The sequence below is a fragment of the Ahaetulla prasina genome, chromosome 4 (assembly GCF_028640845.1).
Source record: "Ahaetulla prasina isolate Xishuangbanna chromosome 4, ASM2864084v1, whole genome shotgun sequence".
NCBI classification, from domain to species: Eukaryota; Metazoa; Chordata; class Lepidosauria; order Squamata; family Colubridae; genus Ahaetulla; species Ahaetulla prasina.
In genome coordinates, this window is record NC_080542.1 from 103,635,556 (window position 1) to 103,653,970 (window position 18,415).

General features: G+C 37.2%; 2 protein-coding genes across 10 annotated transcripts in view; one reads left to right on the forward strand and one right to left on the reverse strand.

Annotated features, from left to right (window-relative positions):
* HNRNPA2B1 (heterogeneous nuclear ribonucleoprotein A2/B1) overlaps nt 1-18,415 on the forward strand; it is a 62,631-nt gene that overhangs the window by 13,929 nt on the left and 30,287 nt on the right. For 6 of the 9 annotated variants that reach the window (XR_009155082.1, XR_009155088.1, XR_009155085.1 and 3 more), the window contains 3 exons: nt 108-1,024; nt 1,305-1,409; nt 2,042-2,317. The exons of 1 other annotated variant lie outside the window; for it this stretch is intronic. The gene's annotated coding sequence lies outside the window, so the exon portion shown is untranslated. Of the gene's footprint in view, nt 1-107; nt 1,025-1,304; nt 1,410-2,041; nt 2,318-18,415 lie in introns of those variants that run through there. 2 more of the 9 variants (XR_009155083.1, XR_009155086.1) reach the window with 1 other exon arrangement.
* NFE2L3 (NFE2 like bZIP transcription factor 3) lies at nt 2,455-15,911 on the reverse strand. Its single transcript, XM_058183106.1, has 3 exons — nt 13,472-15,911; nt 8,610-8,768; nt 2,455-5,992 (listed from the first exon to the last, which is right to left on the reverse strand). Exons 1-3 carry the CDS (start codon nt 14,036-14,038, stop codon nt 4,901-4,903), a joined length of 1,818 nt encoding a protein of 605 aa, XP_058039089.1. The 5' UTR covers nt 14,039-15,911; the 3' UTR covers nt 2,455-4,900.

Consider the following 18,415-nt stretch of genomic DNA (forward strand, 5'->3'; position numbering starts at 1 on the left):
TAGCTGCAGGGGTAAAAGCTTTTTAGGGTCATATTATCTTTCCTTTAAAAAGAAAATTGGGATAACTTCATAACCTATTTTTTTACTCTTTACTTCTGTTGAAACAGGCTTCACTGTATAAATAGGAGAGGATGAGCCCAGAGGTAACAGAACAGCTTCAGGTTTTCGAAATAACTTTGTTAAGGAAACACTTATCTCAGTCATGCATAAATATGCAGTGATATGGCAGAAGACACCAGAGCAGATGCAGAGAGCCATTTTGTGAATGGATTGGATTATTTAATATCATACCTTACTGTGGAGGAAGGATTGTAAAAATGCCTTTGAGACAGTTTCTTAGCTTTTTCATTGTTGTTTCTTTTTAGTGGTCTTTGTAAGAGTGTAGAAGCATTCCTTTGATAATGTTAAATTTGTAAGTTTCAGGTGACATGTGAAACCTTTTTTAAAAAAATTTCTCTAAAGTTTTGAAAAGCTATTAGCCAGGATCATGGTGTAATAAGACATAACGTTTTCCTTTGAAAAAAATTTTAAGTACGTGTGTAGAGTTAAGAAGCTGTTGTACATTTATGATTTAATAAAATAATTCTAAAGGAAATGTTGTGTAATTATAGATTTATTTAAAATATATTGTAAATTAAGGCAAGGAGTGGGTAGTAGAAGGTCCCACAAATATTATAAATTTGTTTGTTGTACATGTAATATGTTGGTTAGATAATGTTTTCTGTAAATTACCAGATTAATAACTAGATAACTTAAGGGATATCTCTGCAAAGAGAAACACCTTTTTAGATCTTTTAGATGCTGCTTCTTCAATGGCAAGTAAAGGAAATATCCCCAGCGAGGTACTGTTCCAGGGACACAGGTCTAGTGCAAAAGAACTCTTGAGAACGGCAATTAAGTTCAGCCAGTCTTAAAAGCTGTGCTGTACTTCTCCAAAGCTTTAACTTCAGTAGTTTTAAGGATGCCAACGAGAGCTGAGGGTTCTAGAGCAAAATAGTTCTAAGCTTCAGTTAAACCACTTTAGGTAAGATCTTATTTACTTTTCCTTTTTTTAATATTCCAAAAACAAGAACTAATACTATATGACAGTGTACTGTTTCAGTATAGTGGTTATATTATCTAGTTTAACATAGCAATGAACCAAGTTAACAATTGTGCACTGGAAAATTTAACAATTCTTGTTTTGATTTGGGGGTTTGGGTATTCTGTTTTTCATTTGTTGGTTGGTTTCATTTTTTGCTATTATATTTTGATTTATTTTTAACTTCAGCTGCTTAACCTATCTTTTCCCTACTGGAATCTAGCTTTATGCACCATGGACAAGCAATAGATCTGCTGAGCAAATGAACCAACCAAGTGTCCATTAATGATTTGCAAGGGTTCCATCCCTGCTATGGGTAGTTAAAATGGTATGTTGCAGCTTTTTGAAATGGTACAATATCTTGTTTTACCCATTCTTATATATTAAAACCTAAAATTGAAAACTATGGCTCTTCAGAATAGGACAGTTGGATATCTGTTCTTCAATACAACATATTTTTTTATTATAGAACTTGGGTTTGAATTTTATGTGTGAAAGTGAACTTTATGCAGACTTACGCAGATTTATACATGCAAAATTCTTCCCCTCACTGGTCTTGTCAACACTATATAGCAATATGCATTTAGTGAATTGAAGTATCATGTGGTATTCAAATTCAGCTAGCTTACAAAAAGTGTTTTCATTGCGTATATTCCAATCCTGCACAATGTAAAATTATTCCGTTACTGAATGCTGTAATTACCTTCAATATGATGGACATGGAATTTTTTTTACTTAGAGGGATATTCTGTTTAATATAAATTAAGACATTAATTCCAGAATCTTCAGTTTTAAATACTCTTATATTACCCTTTAAAAATTCTATGTTGCTTTGTACAACTCGCACACTTAAAAGCCTGGCCTTGCCTCATCTGTTTTCTAGCCATTTGCTGAATTTTTTCCTGTAATACAAAGAGGCTTCTGATAAACTTCTTCAGATACTTTCTTTTTCTTTGGCAGGAAGGTGCCAATGCTGCAGGTAACTAATGAAGAAGTGGTCAACCACAGAAACTTCAAGAAATAAGATATTTCTTTTCTCTTCACAAAATAGTTGGTTTTACTGATTTTTATTAAACCCTTTATAGTTGATGATTTCAGATGCAGCCTATTGTAATTTAGTCAAAGCTTTACAAAATGAAAGGTATACTTTTTCTAGAATTCAGACTGACAGGAAATCAAGACTAATGTAAATATTTGATTTTTATAAGTGTTATAATAAACTTTTGTTTAAAAATATTCCTAGTCTGATACCATATTACCATTTTATGCACATCCCAAATGATAAAAAACAGTTCTTCAATGCAGTGTGAGCTGTACCAAATTACATACTTGTCGGCATCCTTGTGGGTACTAATATACTGCTATGAGACATGAAAAATAGGGCAAAATGGCACTAAGAAGAGAGGAAATAATACTATCCTAGTTTTCAGGATCATATCTATCCATTTATCTTCCTTTATGCCCAGTGACTGCAGCATAATATAACCTAAACAGCAGAATGAAGAATCAGCTGCAGACTTAATTCTATGAAAGTCAAATATAACTGGGAAATTCTACAGCATCCTACAGAATTGGACATTGTCCCTTAGCATCTTAAGGCAGATGTTACTTTTTTAGCATCAAAGAAAAACATTGCCTATACTGCTAGGGAAAGCAATATTCTGAAAAAGTAACTGTCCAGTGAAAATTGGTAAGAAACTCTAAGAATCTAGTTACAAAAATGAGTTGGGCAAAATGGCTGGTAATTTTATTTGTATGTACCCTTGCATTTGAGTACATAATACAATAGCAACGGCAAAAACATCAGGTGTAATGCATGGAAATACCAGTATTACTAAGAGTATATTTAGCCGATAATTATGTCTACTGCTAAAGTTAAAATTTAAAGCAGTTAGCTTTGTAGATAATGTTGCCAATTTTTTCAGTACATTTTGAAGTATGGGATTCTTATGAATAGGAAAGTAAAATCAGTGGAATATAGTTAATTTGGTCTTCGAAGGTAATGATAGAATAATCTCATATGCCCGTTATGAGCCTAAATTCCTCTTAGGCATATTTTATGAAAAACATTGAAATAAATGGCTGCATTAAGTACAAGGCTGGTACAGATAGTTATTGATTTAAGATTAGATGCTTAGCAACTGCCGCAAATGTTTTAAAATTGGGCACATTCACATGATTTGCTTAACAACCAGCATTGGATTTATGTAGAAAATCAATAAACCAGAGGTAGATTTATGTAAAATAGCTAAACCAGTACAGCCTAGGTCCGTGATGGTGAATCTATGGCACATGTGCCAGAGGTGGCAGGCAGAGGCCTCTGGGCACCCATGCCATCACCACCTGGTTTTCTGGTTTCCGGTGTGCCCGCTGGACTTCACACACGCTGAAGCCCTGGAAACCCAAAGACCACCTAGCCGACAGGCATGCATGCGTTTGAGACCAGCTGGTGCACTGGAAACCAGAAGACCAGGTAGCTGGCGTGCACACACAAGCGCATGTTCCTGTTTGGGCACTCTGCCGAAAAGGTTCGCCATCACTGGCCTAGGTAAATGCATATTGGTTCATTGAGTTATGCATTTAACAGTATTAAACAGAATTACAATGGAATTAAGAAGAAACCTCCCCTCCAAAAAAGTAATGACAGCTATAAATTTGTATAAATACAGAAGCTCAATTTTCTGAAAAAAGTAATTCTGTGCTATTTCTTGTAGCTTATTCAGTGTATAAATACAAGCTCTTGCATTTCAGTGCGTACAAGTCAGTGCTCATGGAACATATGGATAGAATTGTAATGCTAACACCTCAGGAACTTTCTCAATGTAAAATACAGTGTTGCTAATGTTTGGAAATATGAGATACTTGTAGGGTGTGCACTTTGTGATGATAACATTTCCAAATAAGTAGCACATGTATTTGGGCTACAGCAGCAATTGGGATTGGAAATTATGTCAGTGATGCAATCAAAAAGCATAACACGAGGACTATTTGTGTGTTAAGCATCATGATTGCTGGGGGGGCATTATGTTGCTGCATAGTAAAGTGGTAGCATGGAAGGTTGCAAATGGCAATCACATGATCATGGATCATGCCATAAATACATGCCAGTTGTTAAGTGACCAAATTTTGATAACAACCATGGGATATTATTATGTGAGGATTGGTCATAGTGCTGCTGTAACTACAAATTGTAAATTGAGGACTATCTACACCCTGGGAATGAATAATACACCATCAATTTCAAAAGTTGTCTACAACGAACTCCTGCAAAAGTGAGCCTTAAGTGGAGCATGGAAAGTAAAGCAAATGTCAAAAAGAGTGGAAGGCTAGCTCATATACCTCAGTCCTACCTGCCAATGGCTAGTGAAGGCCTGCATGGTTACTCTTACCGTGTTTTCTCCAAAATAAGACCCTGTCTTATATATTTTTGAACCCTGAAATAAAAGCTTGGCCTTATTGCCATGCACTCAAAAGCCTGATTGGGCTAATTATCAGACGGTGTCTTATTTTGCAGAGGAACAGGGTTGGAACATTCGTTGTCCCAATGTCCGTGAAAAGCAGTGATGCTTTCTACTTTTAAGAACTAGTGAAATTGCAGATGACAGGATTTTCTGTGGTCATATAGTTAGCACATTAATATAAGAATCCATGCACAAGCTGAATAAATTATGCAGAACAAATAACAAAAATATTACTTAGGTTGAAATTCTTTAAAACAGTAAAATTAGACAAGGGATACAATTCACATTTGTTTTCTTCTGGCTTCTTGCAAATGCAATCCTTAAACATTAAAATATTTAAAATTTTGGTCTTATTGTTTTAGTTTGGAGGCTCCTGGTCGATTTCTTTTTTAGGTAAAATTAATGTAGTACCATTTCCACAACACTGAAAGGCACATTGGCTTGTATTAATTGTTCCTTGATTATCTCTTAATTTACTGAAAAAATTCCAGCAAAGATCATTCAGTTTTTGTTTTATATTGCGAATTGACCTTTTATATTGTGCCTTCTGTTTCTGAAGTCTTCCCATCTGCATCTGAAGATGATATACTTCATCTTTCAGGTTCATAATTGCATCTAACTTACGTTTACGGCAGTTTTGAGCAGCAACTTTATTTTTTCCTCTTCGTCTTATATCACGAATGAGTGACAGTTGGTTATCTGTTAGATAGTAGTTTGACAACATGCTATTAAAAGATTCTACAGGCAAGGTCACTATATCCTTAACAGAGAATGGAATTCTCAGAGCTTTTGCCCGGTATTCATCATTTAGATTTGTATCGCTTTCATTTTCAGTTCTTTTGGATTCTTCTGGCAATCTGAAATAATCCTCTGATTCTGGGAATGTCAGCTGTTGTAAATCCTGATTGTATGTATGATCATGGAATATACCTACTAGTGATTTTGTCCCATGGTCATAATTGCTTTGATATTCTGTATGACAACATTGTAGGCAACTATCTCCTACAGCTTTTGAGTCATCTGATGTGCCAAAGCTGGCATCCTTGTTACAAGAAAATACAAAGGATGCATTACTGTAATTTAAGTCTAAAGAAAGTCCAGAATCTGAATCTCGTTCTTCAAAAAGACAAGTTTCTGCAAAGTCAAAGTTTCCTTCTGTGGTTAATGGTGTGAAATGTATTTTCTCATATCCATTTTCATTCAGGCTGAAAAAGAAATCTTGGTGTGTAAGACTTGTGCAGCAATGATCATTTGCAAATAATTCTAACATGGTCTCGTTTGTTGGAGATATATTTAAGCCGGGTAAATTCTCCATATCTGTTACATTAGCATAGTCTGATCCCATCACTGTGGCATCGTGAAGGCTCACATCATGGCTAATAGCTTGGGCTAAATCTATAGGGCTCTGATGAAAGTTTGTCAAATTCACATCTCTGCTGCTTGCTTGTTCCTGAAAGGGTGCAAAAAAAGTTTGTTAAAGGTAAATCATATAAGTCATTTGAAACTATTACCAGGCTGAACATAGATTCAAAGGTGTTGAACAAACAATTACAGTTATTTCCAAAGGAGTCCTCAATCTGTAACCACGTCTTTGCTACAGGAATGCAATGAAGACCAACAGTCAAAATTGCACAAAACAGCATTTTTTTTATTTTGATGAAAAAGACATGCCATCTTTATACCTGTCATGCTGAAATTGATCAGTATTGGGGACTGCATAAGGACCAGTATTCAGCATACCTACTCTTCAATTCTGGCTTCTTTAGCAAAAACTGCTATTTAATCAATTTATAATTCAAAAATACTAGAACAAAGTGAGAAGGTTGTGAATTCTGACTAAAGGATTTAAAGCGGTATGTGTCACCATGTCCACATTCCTTTGGTTAAAACTTTTGCAAATAGATGGGTTGACCGTGACTTAACAGGTGCAATTGAGGATGCAAATTTTAACTTCTGAAACCCCTCAACGAGCAGGATTGCATTTGTTGGATTGTCCATCTTCAATTATGTCTCACTTAAGGAAGTGGGATGGGTATGCTCCAGATCCCCTGAATCAAGCATTGCCATCTAATCAGTCCAAAGAGTGCCCTTTCTCTTATAGCATCTCCTATTTATGGAATAGCCCATTCTTGACATTCAGGTGGTCCTAGCCTTGCTGGAGCAGGCTCTTCACTGAACTTTGGATCTAGGTAATGGGTAATCCTATTTAGTACAGTGGCTTTTATTTGGGTTTGCTTTTAATTTGTTTTTAATGGTTCAATGTTACCCTAACCCAGACTTGAGTGTCAGTTATATTAAGTCCCTAAGTCATTCAACACTTCATGACCCCCTTGGACCATAGCACACCAGAACCCCCTTTCTTCCACTGTCTCCCCAGGTTTGTCCATTTTATTGTGTTGATGACACTAACCATTTCATTGTCTGCCATCCCCATCTCCTTTTGCCTTCAATCTTTCCCAACATCAGGGTCTTTACCAATAACTTATTGACCAAAATATTTGTATATTTGTCCTTTTAAAGAACAGTCAAGGTTGATTTCCTTCAGGATTGACTGATTTCTTGTAGTCCCAAGGATTCTCAAAAGTCTTCACCACCACATTAATTCAAAAATATTAATTCTTAGGTGCTCAGTGTCATGATCCAACTCAGCCATACATTACTACTGGAAAACCCAAAGGTTTGACTATGAATGTCGATTAGATGGTCATAAAATTTAATTAAGACCTCCATATTTGGGACATGAACACAAATTATAAACCTCATATTCTGCCTTTAGAATGGTATCCCATTTGAATAGGATATATTGATAATAGTGGCAGCTACTTTTAATACAAAATTCTCAGCCTATGAAGAGCAGCTAGACAGTTTGATCTAGTATAACAATAATTGCAAGACAGAATTTTCCTCAAATGGTAAAATTGTAGGTTTGGAATCTGCTGCTTTTAACTAGCATATGTATTTTAAATAAATTACAGAATTGTATTAAATACTTCATAACATTAGGCCCTAATTTTCACACTTCTTCCAAAGTAATTTTGGAGAGGGATATTAACTGGAAAGTAACCTAAGGAGCAAGTCCCTTGGACTGCAAGACGAACAAACAAGTCAGTCCTAGAGGAGATCGACCCTGACTGCTCTTTGGAAAGCCAGATCCTGAAGATGAAACTCATATACTTTGGCCACCTAATGAGAAGGAAGAAGAGCCTAATGCTGGGAAAGATTGAGGGCAAAAGAAGAATGGGACAACAGAATGAGGTGGTGGATGGAGTCACTAAAGCAGTAGGTGTGAGCTTAAATGGACTCCAGAAGCTGGTAGAGGAATGGAAGGCCTGGAGGAACCTCCATGGGGTCGCAATGGCTTGGACACAACTTCGCAACTAACGAACGTAAGGAGTAAAAAGAGTCAATAGTATTGTATTTCTGCAAAACAAAAGATACACACCAAAATTGGTATATCTCTAAATAAGAGGTTACTTAAAGCCGAAATGAGAATAGCAAAGAAACCAACTTGATGCACACACTATACAAAGCCATAGGTTTCTATAATTTTTGGCTTAGCATGAGATAACCTAGTGACTGGGACTTGTAAACTTGTCCATTGAAATATTAAATCCTGCAAATGTTCAAGTTTTTTAAATTCACTAGCAGTGAGCATATTAACTAATGATTGATAATGCTTTATTGCTTTCATTGTTTGTGTTACCTTTTCATCCTGACTTTATATATTACCTTTTATTCTGTTAGGGACTACCTTGAAAACAATTAGCTTAAAAGGCTGTATATAATTGAATTCAATAATATCATTAGCAACCTAGAAAATATACTATCACATTTGTTAGCTATTATGCAAATATATTAATCTATACTAAGCCACTGGATGAACTGGCTGTTTATTAAATAAATACAAAGATCACTTTCAGAAGAGCAGGATATAATATAAAGCAATAGAAATCAGTTATCCAGGTGCATTCAAAGAATACAGATGACCAGCTGTTTGCAAGGAATATAAATCCTTCCACGGTAAATTGCAAGAAGGAAGAATAGGTTTGTTCCTTCCTTATTCTCACCAAGGAGATAGAAGTGAGATTCTGCCTTTCCTTCCAATCAGCTTGTTCACTCTTATCACGTTCTTGTTTTTCGTCCTCTTGAGTTTCTAAGTGCTCATTTTCTTTTGGTAACAAATAGCAGTATTCCAAATATTCCTGCCTTCCTTTTAAATCTAAAACCTAAAAATGGAAAAAAAAACATTATTAAAGATAATTTTGAGCACTGCAAATCTGATGGTCACTAATATTTGAAAATTAAAGGTGGTACTTGCAGTCTAAGCAATAGTTTATTAGTTCTACTGACCATCCCTGACATTTTGGTTAGAAAATTAAAAAGGGTATGCTTTATTTAACATTTCTACAAAATGATCCAGACATCTCATATATATGATGAATCTAAATTTTAAAAAACCTTACTTTTGCCAGAGAGATTTTCACATATCTAGACCAGAACTTAACACTTTTCTCATGCTCTTTGCACTAATTAGATTTGTTGACTCCATAGTTAAGGAAACTTAAGGAAAAGTATAGCCCGATCATCTGTTAAGATGTTGGAATGGCTTCCTTGTCTATGGTGATTATAGTGATTCAATAGACTTAATATGGCCTTCCTCCTACAAAGATATTCATGGTGTGATACCCTATAGCTATTGTGAGCTTTTAAAGCACTAAAGAATAATCAATTGGACCACAATAAAAGAGAGTTTTTTCTAGGTACATAGAAGTTCTGATTTGCCTGTGCTGTGCCTATTGTGGATATGTATCCTTCAGATGCAGTTACCAAATCATGGAATGCAGTTATAGAGCTTCAAATAAATGTGACAAAATTTGGTTCCCTTTTGCAGGAAAAATCTTATTATTTTTTATATTATTGGGGTTTCCTATGGCTTTTTAATGCATTTTGATTATGTATGAGTTTTTAACGTATGTTTAGCTTGGAGTTGAAAGGGGAAGGGCAGAAATATTTAAAATTAACTAATCAGCAAATATAATTAAATTGCTTTTATGTATGGTGTTTGACAAGAATCTGTAAGATAGAACAGAATGTTAGAAGCTATGTCTCAAATAAGCAATGTAGATCTATCCTTTTTTCAGCATTCCAGTTTATATTCTCATGATAAGTTGGTATTAACTAGATTGAAAAATTACTCATCTCTTTAAAAATTACTCATCTCTTGCACCACTTGAAAGATTGCTGTAGATTAAGGTGGAGAAACTTGTTTTATAGCTTACTATAGAAGCAAACCGAGCCAAATAAATACTTGTTCAAATATTATTACATCAGGTAAAAAAACATTTGAAAACAAAAATAGTGTACAATTTACATAAAATCTTTATAGCTGAAAATCTACATTAATACTTTTATACTAAATCTGTATGGATTAGAAAGTTCCTATAATATACAGTTTTTGATAAGTTTAAAAATTGGATGTCCTTTAAGTATTACACTTGAAGTAGAATATATTTCAGGATGTTTCATTAAATAGGATGGGACAGTATGTGCAGTATGTAAAAGCAATATATTTTAGGGACTTTCCGCATGGACTATTTTCTTGGTAAGAATTACAATAGCTACTGGAAATGGTTTTAGGTTTATAGAAAAACAGAAAAAAAATATTCAAAGCTCATGTAGAATGGTCAAATATTTGTACAAAATTGCCATTACTACACATTTAATTATAAAAAGGTTACATTTAATTATAAAAAGGTTATGACAGGTACCAACAGAGATATAAAGACAGACACTCCATTTTGCAGTAATGGATTCCTGAAATTACACTGAAATACATTTTATTTTCAATCTACTAAACTCAGCCTGAATATTACAAAGATTACTTTTGGAAATCTCAGTAAACAAAACATGCCCCTTTCTGCAGGAAAACTTCATATTTGTTATATTTTAATATTATAAAAATAGCTACTAAATTCTTTGCAGGATTATGGTTAATATGAAAACCTGACATGATTATCTTGCAGCTATATTTAAATATATAGTAGTCCTGGTCTGGAAACATTCTGAATTCTTTATCAAGAAAGTAAATAGAACTAAATAAAAAGGGCAAATAACAGTGGCCAGATTTTGTGTTTATTTATTGACTCTGGTTGGCTCAAACCTCTGATGGTGCATTGGCATCACTATTCTTGATAACTTTGCCTCAAGATTGAAATAAACTGACATTGCAGCCTTTTTATCTATTCTTTCCTACTGTAGGTCTAGACAAAACCAAAGCTTTGATTCATATACACACAAAATTGTTAATATTGCCATCAGATAGACTTGAGTATTACAACAGTGGGTTTCTTCCTAGAAATCTTTTAGACCTACACTACCTATTCAATCTTAGAAACTATGCAGCTTTTTTAAAAGCCCATTTTAATATTCTACTCTAGGTAGCCTTAATAGTAGATTTCACAAAATCCCGTTTAACAAGAGAAATTGTCTCTGTGGCCAGAACGAATCTCAAACCTTAGTGTACTGTTCCTTCAGTGAGATTCTGTACCAATTAAAAATCAAGTTTTTAATTAGTTTTTTCTCTCCTCATCATATTCCTGGTATTATAAACAGAGACACCAAGTTCTTATCTGAACCTACTGCTCTAAGAAGATTTAAGATGTTCTAATCTTGGAACAATATCACATTCTTTCATCTTAATTCTATTTTTATCAAATTTGTTTTGTTCTATTTTGTTTACAGTTTATATTTGTAAATTCTAAGTGCCAGGTCTATATAGAGATGTTATTGTTCATTTTAATTGTATGTGTTGTTCTTATTGTTACAGCTACTTCACTGGTCATTGACCATAGATAAATACAATTTCAAAATGGCAAGGAAGGTAGGAGGTTGTTTCTTCTGGAGAAAAAAATAAAATGCAACAGCAGAGAGACTTGTTCACTTGGAAAAAATAAGCATCTGTAAGAATATGCCCCTAACTTGAAAAGGCAATCCTTGATATTTCACATATCATTGATATGCAGTGTTCTGGCATCTATTGGTTTATAGTATAGAATAGAAAAACCTGGCCCAATTTAAAAAGTGGTCCAGTGGTCCACACAAGTTCTTATTTCTAAATGTCACACTCTCAATCCCAAGCATGATTTCATTATTATTTATTCTCTATAGTATCTTTCCAATTTCTTAAATGTGGTAGAATTTGTTTCTGCAAACTCATAAAGGATTTGATTGTAAGATAGGTAAACCTGGATTCATGTTTTCTCTTAAAACAAAAGGAATGCAGGGAAAAGGAATTAAAGATATAGTAGAATAAATTCTCCTTTCACAGCAAGTTTCAGCACAAGGGACAGTTGAATGTAACATCCAAAGCCACGTCCAACCATTTTGGCATCACTCTGATACATTTCAGGCAAATAATAAGTTGGCACATCACAAACACCACTTTATCACAAGCACACTATAAATTAAAGAATTTCTTCAAGATCTGAATGCAGTCTAAATACATGGCAGTGAAGGAAGAACAGCTTCTGAACATGTGCAGACTAGCCTTAACAAATAAAGGATTAGGGTAAGTTGCTTCATCTCCAAGCCTTCAAGACAAGGATAAATTTTCAAATCTCATAATCAACAAGTTGCTTGTCATTGTCAAGTTGCCAGGAGGTAACAGGAAACCTGAAAGTTGGGGAAGGCTGGACTAGGAAGAGCAAGTAGAACTGCCTCCACACTTCTTGCAGAAAGAAAATACAGCATATTACAGTGAGCTACCCAGGAGTTCTTATACTATCTTTTGTTCCAGACAATAAGAAGCTATTGAAGTATTAAATCCTATCTAGTCAATGTATAGCCATCCTGATAAAGTCTGGAGACCATCATTTCAAGGAATACAACCTTCAAGATAAACTGCATTCAACCTAAGCAAGAACATTTCAGCCTGGCCCAAAGAAATACTTAAATGCTTCTGACCACTCCATTACTGCCACTGAACTGATTTCTGTCCTTTAATTTATTTTCTAGGATCCATGTATGTTTGTCTTTTTTTCACACAAAAACCATTTGCTTTGGAGCAGGACACAATCTCATTTAATGGAAGCCCAAATATTAGTCTGAAGAGTAGGACAGCATTGTTATAAAATGAATATATAAATAACCATCCTGAACCTGGCTTGTTTGTATCTGACACTGGTCTTTCTACTTGCAAATACTAGAAATAACTCTCTCTCTAAATTTGATCAGTTTGAATTATTTTCCCTGCATATGTAAAATGAAGAAAAAGAAAGAAAGCAAAGCTATATCTTATATGCTACCCCTGTTCTGCATTAAAATTATTCACATTTAATACAGTTTCATAACAATAAAAAACCAATGGGAAAGTATGCATGCAAGTATTTGCAATTCAAAGTTCTAAATAATCCTTCAGTCGGGATTTCTGGCAGAAAAATGTTTCTTCGGAAACAAAGGTAATTTCTCCGAAACAGAATTAAGATTGAGAGACAAAGGGTAACCATGTCCTTTGCTAGTCTTCGGATGCTCTGAGAGTTGGGTTTGGGGCAAAAGTCAAGGGTCATTTTGCAAAGAGGAGTAGGAAACCCCATGACCTGCATAACAGGCTGATTTTTATTCCATTCCCATCACGTGAAAATATGATTGTCGCCTTAATGTTAAAAAGGGGGCTAGTAAAACCAGATCTTATTAAACACGGTGCTTTTCAAGCTTTTAATACACCAATGATTAGCACTGATGATGTTACCTAGTTTGGTAATGAAACATCTGCAAGAAACCAAGCAAACTCAGAGAGCACCAAGGACCTCCCCCCCATTTCAACTCTGAGCTACAAATATTCTCCTTTATTGGTTTAATACCTCCGTTGCGCTCCATTTCTCCAATTTCTCCCTACTCAAGTGGGCGCGGTGCTCATCCGCCCTTGATTTACCTTCGGATTGAAATCTCGCTTTTTCTCTCCAGGGTCAGGTGAGGCGACTCCTGCCTCCAGGGTCTCTTGGGGTGGCTGCAGCCACTGGCTTTGCCCCTCGGCTGCCAAGAAGAACTCGCGTTCCTCCCGACAGAGCCTACTCCCACCGTCTGCCGCGTCGGAAGTGGGGGGCGCCGGAGCCTTGTCCTCCTGAGCAAGCCAAGGAACCACTCGCGTGGAGGGAAAGCTTAGCGTCCCCGGCGCTTGAACACCGCGGAGCCAGAGGCATTCCCCCAGCAGCTTCGTGTCTTCCTCGTGAGAGAAGAACGGCATCCCCGAAGGAAGCTTTCCCCGGAATGCCACAAGGGCGAGGCTAAACAGGAGGGTGTCTTGCAGCCAATCTTCCTCTGAAGTGTGGCGCCAACCCCCATTCGGGGTTTTCATCCTGCTTTCCTGCAACCGGTTTGAGACCGGAGTGGGGCGTGCGTGCGGAAGCTGCCCGAGGGGAAAAGCAAGTCGGAGCGCGGCCGTCGCAGCTGTCGCGTCTTCCCCTTCTGCCGTTTCTTGCCTGTCTACTTCTGTGCACATATACCGTGGCCGCCGCGAAGATTTTCCGTGGAGCGGAGGAATGTCCGAGAGGCAGGAACTTCCAACTAGTTTTTCGTTGTGGCTTAGCCACGGCCATCCTCAACTTGGAGTTTTTCGCCATTACAATTAGACTGAGAGGGGAAGCAAGAAGACGAAGATCGAAGACTAACGTACATGTAAAGGGGAGTCAAAAGAACTTGCGGCAGACGGTGGTGGAATAGAAAGGCTTATCAGGCTTGCCAACTTGTTCCCCTTCAGACGTGTGTTTGATTTCCTTGTTTCTGAACGTCACAATTCCCACTAACTCAAAGGGTTTATCGTTTCTAGAAGAGGGTTGTGCTAGTCTTCGAAGACTTTTTCAGGTTTTAAGGGGTGGGAGTTGGGGCGCTGAAAGCCAAATTGGTGCCCTTTCTACTGAAAAGACCCTTTAAAGCCCAAGTGGAGGAAAGGTGGAACCAAACATTTCAACCCCACACAATCCAGTGATGTCATAACGACGACAGTGTACACATGACAGGCTCCTCTTATGCATCTCTTCTCCAGACACATGCAGATGCTTTGTTACAGACCATCAAAATTTTGATAAGCTAAGCTGTACAGCATTGGGCATCTTGTGAAATTTGAATGTAGTACAAAGCAGTTGACACAATGTGTGATGGCTCCTGTCATTGCTCTGAATACATTTTCACCTTGGTACTATGAAAGAGAGGGAACTCTAAGGATATATATGCCAGGTTAGGAAATATTGGGGAAATCTTCATAAAGTGGGCTAAGAATTTGGATTATAATATACAGATGAATCAATACATGGTTAAATTGGCTGAACTTTTCATTCTGATTTTAAAGAGATTTTTTAATATAATGAGATATCCTTGATGTCTAAATATTCAAACCAGAAACTTTCCTTTTAAGATTGATAGATAAACACAAAAAAGCCACAGAACATTATTTCAGTATATGATTACTGTGGTGAGATTACTATATGCACAAAGAAGGAAAGATTGGACACTATGCATCATAGTGGAATGTGAATAAAATTATAGAGAGCTCTGACAGCATTCCTGAGATTGATTTGAGCCATTCTCTCAGTTTAGGGGTCACAGCCTTGAGTGTTCCTACCATTACTGAGACCACTTTCGCCTTTACTTTCTACATCTTCTCTGATTCCTCTTTCAGGCCCTGGTACTTTTCCAGTTGCTCATACTTCTTCCTGATGTTGCTGTCACTTGGCATTGCTAGATCTATCATCTTCTGATCTTTGTCTATTATGACATCTGATTGATTGGCCAGTATGTCTGCCTGGATCTAGAAGTCCCACAGCATTTTAGCCCTATTATTTTCCACAACATTCTGTGGGATCTCTCATCTAGGCTTAGGAGGATCCAGCCAACATTCTGTATAGATATTGTACACAATGCCAGTACTTTGTTGTATGCTGGTCTTACTTGCATCTTATACCCTGCCACCTATGTTGGACTGTCTTTGAGGCCTCTCTGTATAGTCTGCACCTTGTGTCCTGCCTAGTGTGGTAGACCCACTTCTGTGGATCTGGTGCTTAATGCATGTTCTTGGGCTGTTATAATCAGTGCCCCAGTGCTGTATTTTAGTCCAGCCATTTCCAGCCACTGGTAGGATTTCCCAATGTCTGCCACCTCAGCTAACTATCCATGGTACATCCCAGGTAGGGACTTATCTTGCTATGGCGTTTCCTCTGCTTGACCTTTCTTCCACATCTTCTGCTGCTTCAAGCATTCTCTCAGCAGCTTGTCTTTAAGTGCTGCCTGACTAATGTACTCCTAGATGCTCTGGGTTCTATCCATGACTAGTTACAGGTACCTTTATATCCCACAGTTACATGGGAACCATGATGAGAAAGCAAAAGAGACAGCAACATCCAAGAAGATCAAATCAGACCAAAAGATCAATGCTGAAGAGCCAGCTCAATGGAAAGAAGAAGATCCATGCCATCAACATGCATGCACTTCCAGCCATCAGATACCCTGCCAATATAATGAGCTGGTCAAAGAAGGATATGGAAGTTCTGGCTTTGACACCATATCCCAACAACTCCCTTTCCCTCTGGTGTACAGTCTCTTGAACTTCGAGTGGAAACATCTGTACATTGTGAGGAGCTTCTGAGTGTTCACATTGGGAGCTTCCATGTCCTTCTTTGGCCAGCTCACTATATCAGCAGGGTATCTGATGACTGGCAATGTATGCATGTTGATGGCATGGATCTTCTTTGCATTGAAATGGCTCTTCAGGATCTGATCTTTTGGTCTGATTTGGTCTACTTGGGTGTTGCTGTCTTCTTTGCCTTCTCATCATGATTCCCATGTAACTGTGGGATTCAAAGTTCTTGTAACTGGTCTGTAAGTCTGTTATGTGACCCATTGGTAATTCCACCCCATTAGTCTTAACTTTTAATCTCTTGATAACCATCTGACTACACCTCATTAGTTGAATGACATCCTGATGTCCTCACTGTAGGTCCATGTCAACTGGGTCAGCAAGTCGATGTCTTGTTCATTCTATGCATACAATTTGATGTCATCCATATAGAGGAGGTGGCTGATGGTAGTTCCATTCTTGAACTTGTATCCATTTCCAGTCTTTGTGACTATCTGGTGAAGGGGGTTAAGCATATTTAGAAAACAATGGGAACAGTGCATCACCTTGGTATATTCCACTCAAGTTATATGCCACATAGAACATAGAATCATAAGGTTGGAATGGACCTCAGAGGTATTCTACTCCAACCCTCTGCTCAAGGCAGGAGCCTTGTGCCATCTCAATCAAATAGTCTATTTGATCAATCAAATCCAGTCTATTTTTGAAAATCTCCCATGATGGTGCACTTACAATATGATGGCCACTTGTGTGAACTATCTTGATTTTACTTCTAGTGTTGTCTTCCACAGTACATTGAGTTCTAGAGGCAAGTTCTTAGTGTACTGTTGACTTGGTATAGTGCCAGGCATTCATAGATCACGTTTGTGGCATTGAATCATAGGCTTTTCCTGTAGTCAATCCAAGTTGTGTTCAGATTGGTCTGTCTAGACTTTGAGTCTTGAGTGACTGCTCTATTTATGAGCAATTGGTGTATTGAGTCTCTGTGCTTGTATACTGCCAAGATGACCAACTATCATTATAGCCAACTATCAGGCTTTAAAACCTCCACTATGAGGAGGCAGGTTATTGACGGGTAGTTGGCTGATGCTGTTCCCTTATGGGAGTCTTTCATAATCAGTATTGTCCTTCCTTGCATTAGTTAGTCTGGGTGGAAGCCTGCTGCTAGCAGATGGTTGATTTGTGCTGCTAGGTATTCATGCACTGCTATTACTTTCTTTAACTAGTAGTTGTAGATCATGTTTGGGCTAGGTGCTGTTCAGCTCTCCTTGTTCTTAACCCACTGTTTGATGTCTGCTACTGTGATGGTGACTGGTTCCTGTTCTGGGAGATTGCTGTGGTCTGCTCTTAGATCTTGCAGCCATTTTGCACTGGTGTTATATGTCTTCTCTTTCTGCCATATGTCCTTCCAGTACTGTTCAGTTTCTGCTGTTGGTGGCTCTACTAATACTAAGTTATTGTACTACAATTTGGAGTATATCTTGGATGGCTCTTTGGGGAACAAGGCTTTTATTTTCTTGGCCTCTGCTTCTCTAGTGTATCTAGTGTACAAGGTACTTAGCCTAGTACCCAGTGCCATGAGCCTTTGTTTAGCAGTCTTGAAAGCTTCAGATGGAGTTAGGCCCTTGGATTTTTTCAGAGTGAAGTCTTATCCCTAATCTCTTCACTCCTTTTTATAATTCCACCAATTGACTAATCTTTCTATGACTTGTTTGATCTTAGCCTCTGACCTTATTTTCCAAGGGGGATATGTACTACTGTTCTTGATTGTGAAGCCAAGTAACTCCATGATTACAACAGCCATCACATTTATCATTGATCTGAGTTATCCTGGTAGTACATATTGTTGAGGGGGCTCTATTGGCATCTTTTAGCATATTATCTGATGTTACTTCTCTACTAAGCCTTGGTCTTGAGGGTTGATTATAGCTAGTTTATCCATGATTTTATGCCTCATATCAGCAACTGTGCTCTGTAATGAAGAGGATGATAATGATCCATCCTTAGGTGTTGGCTGCACATCTAGTTGTTCTTCCAGATCTTCTTGAATATTGGATGTAATCTGTAGTTGGTTCATCTCCAGTTGTGATAGCAGCTTTCTCTTCACTATATTGAAACATTGAATAACTAGTTGTTTCTCTTCAGTTAGTGTGGCTGCAGGTTTTCCGTCCCTCCATAATTCTCACATATGCTTTTTAAATCCCCTTTGATTAGGTCTCCTATATGTAACGGGATAGAATGTAAAGC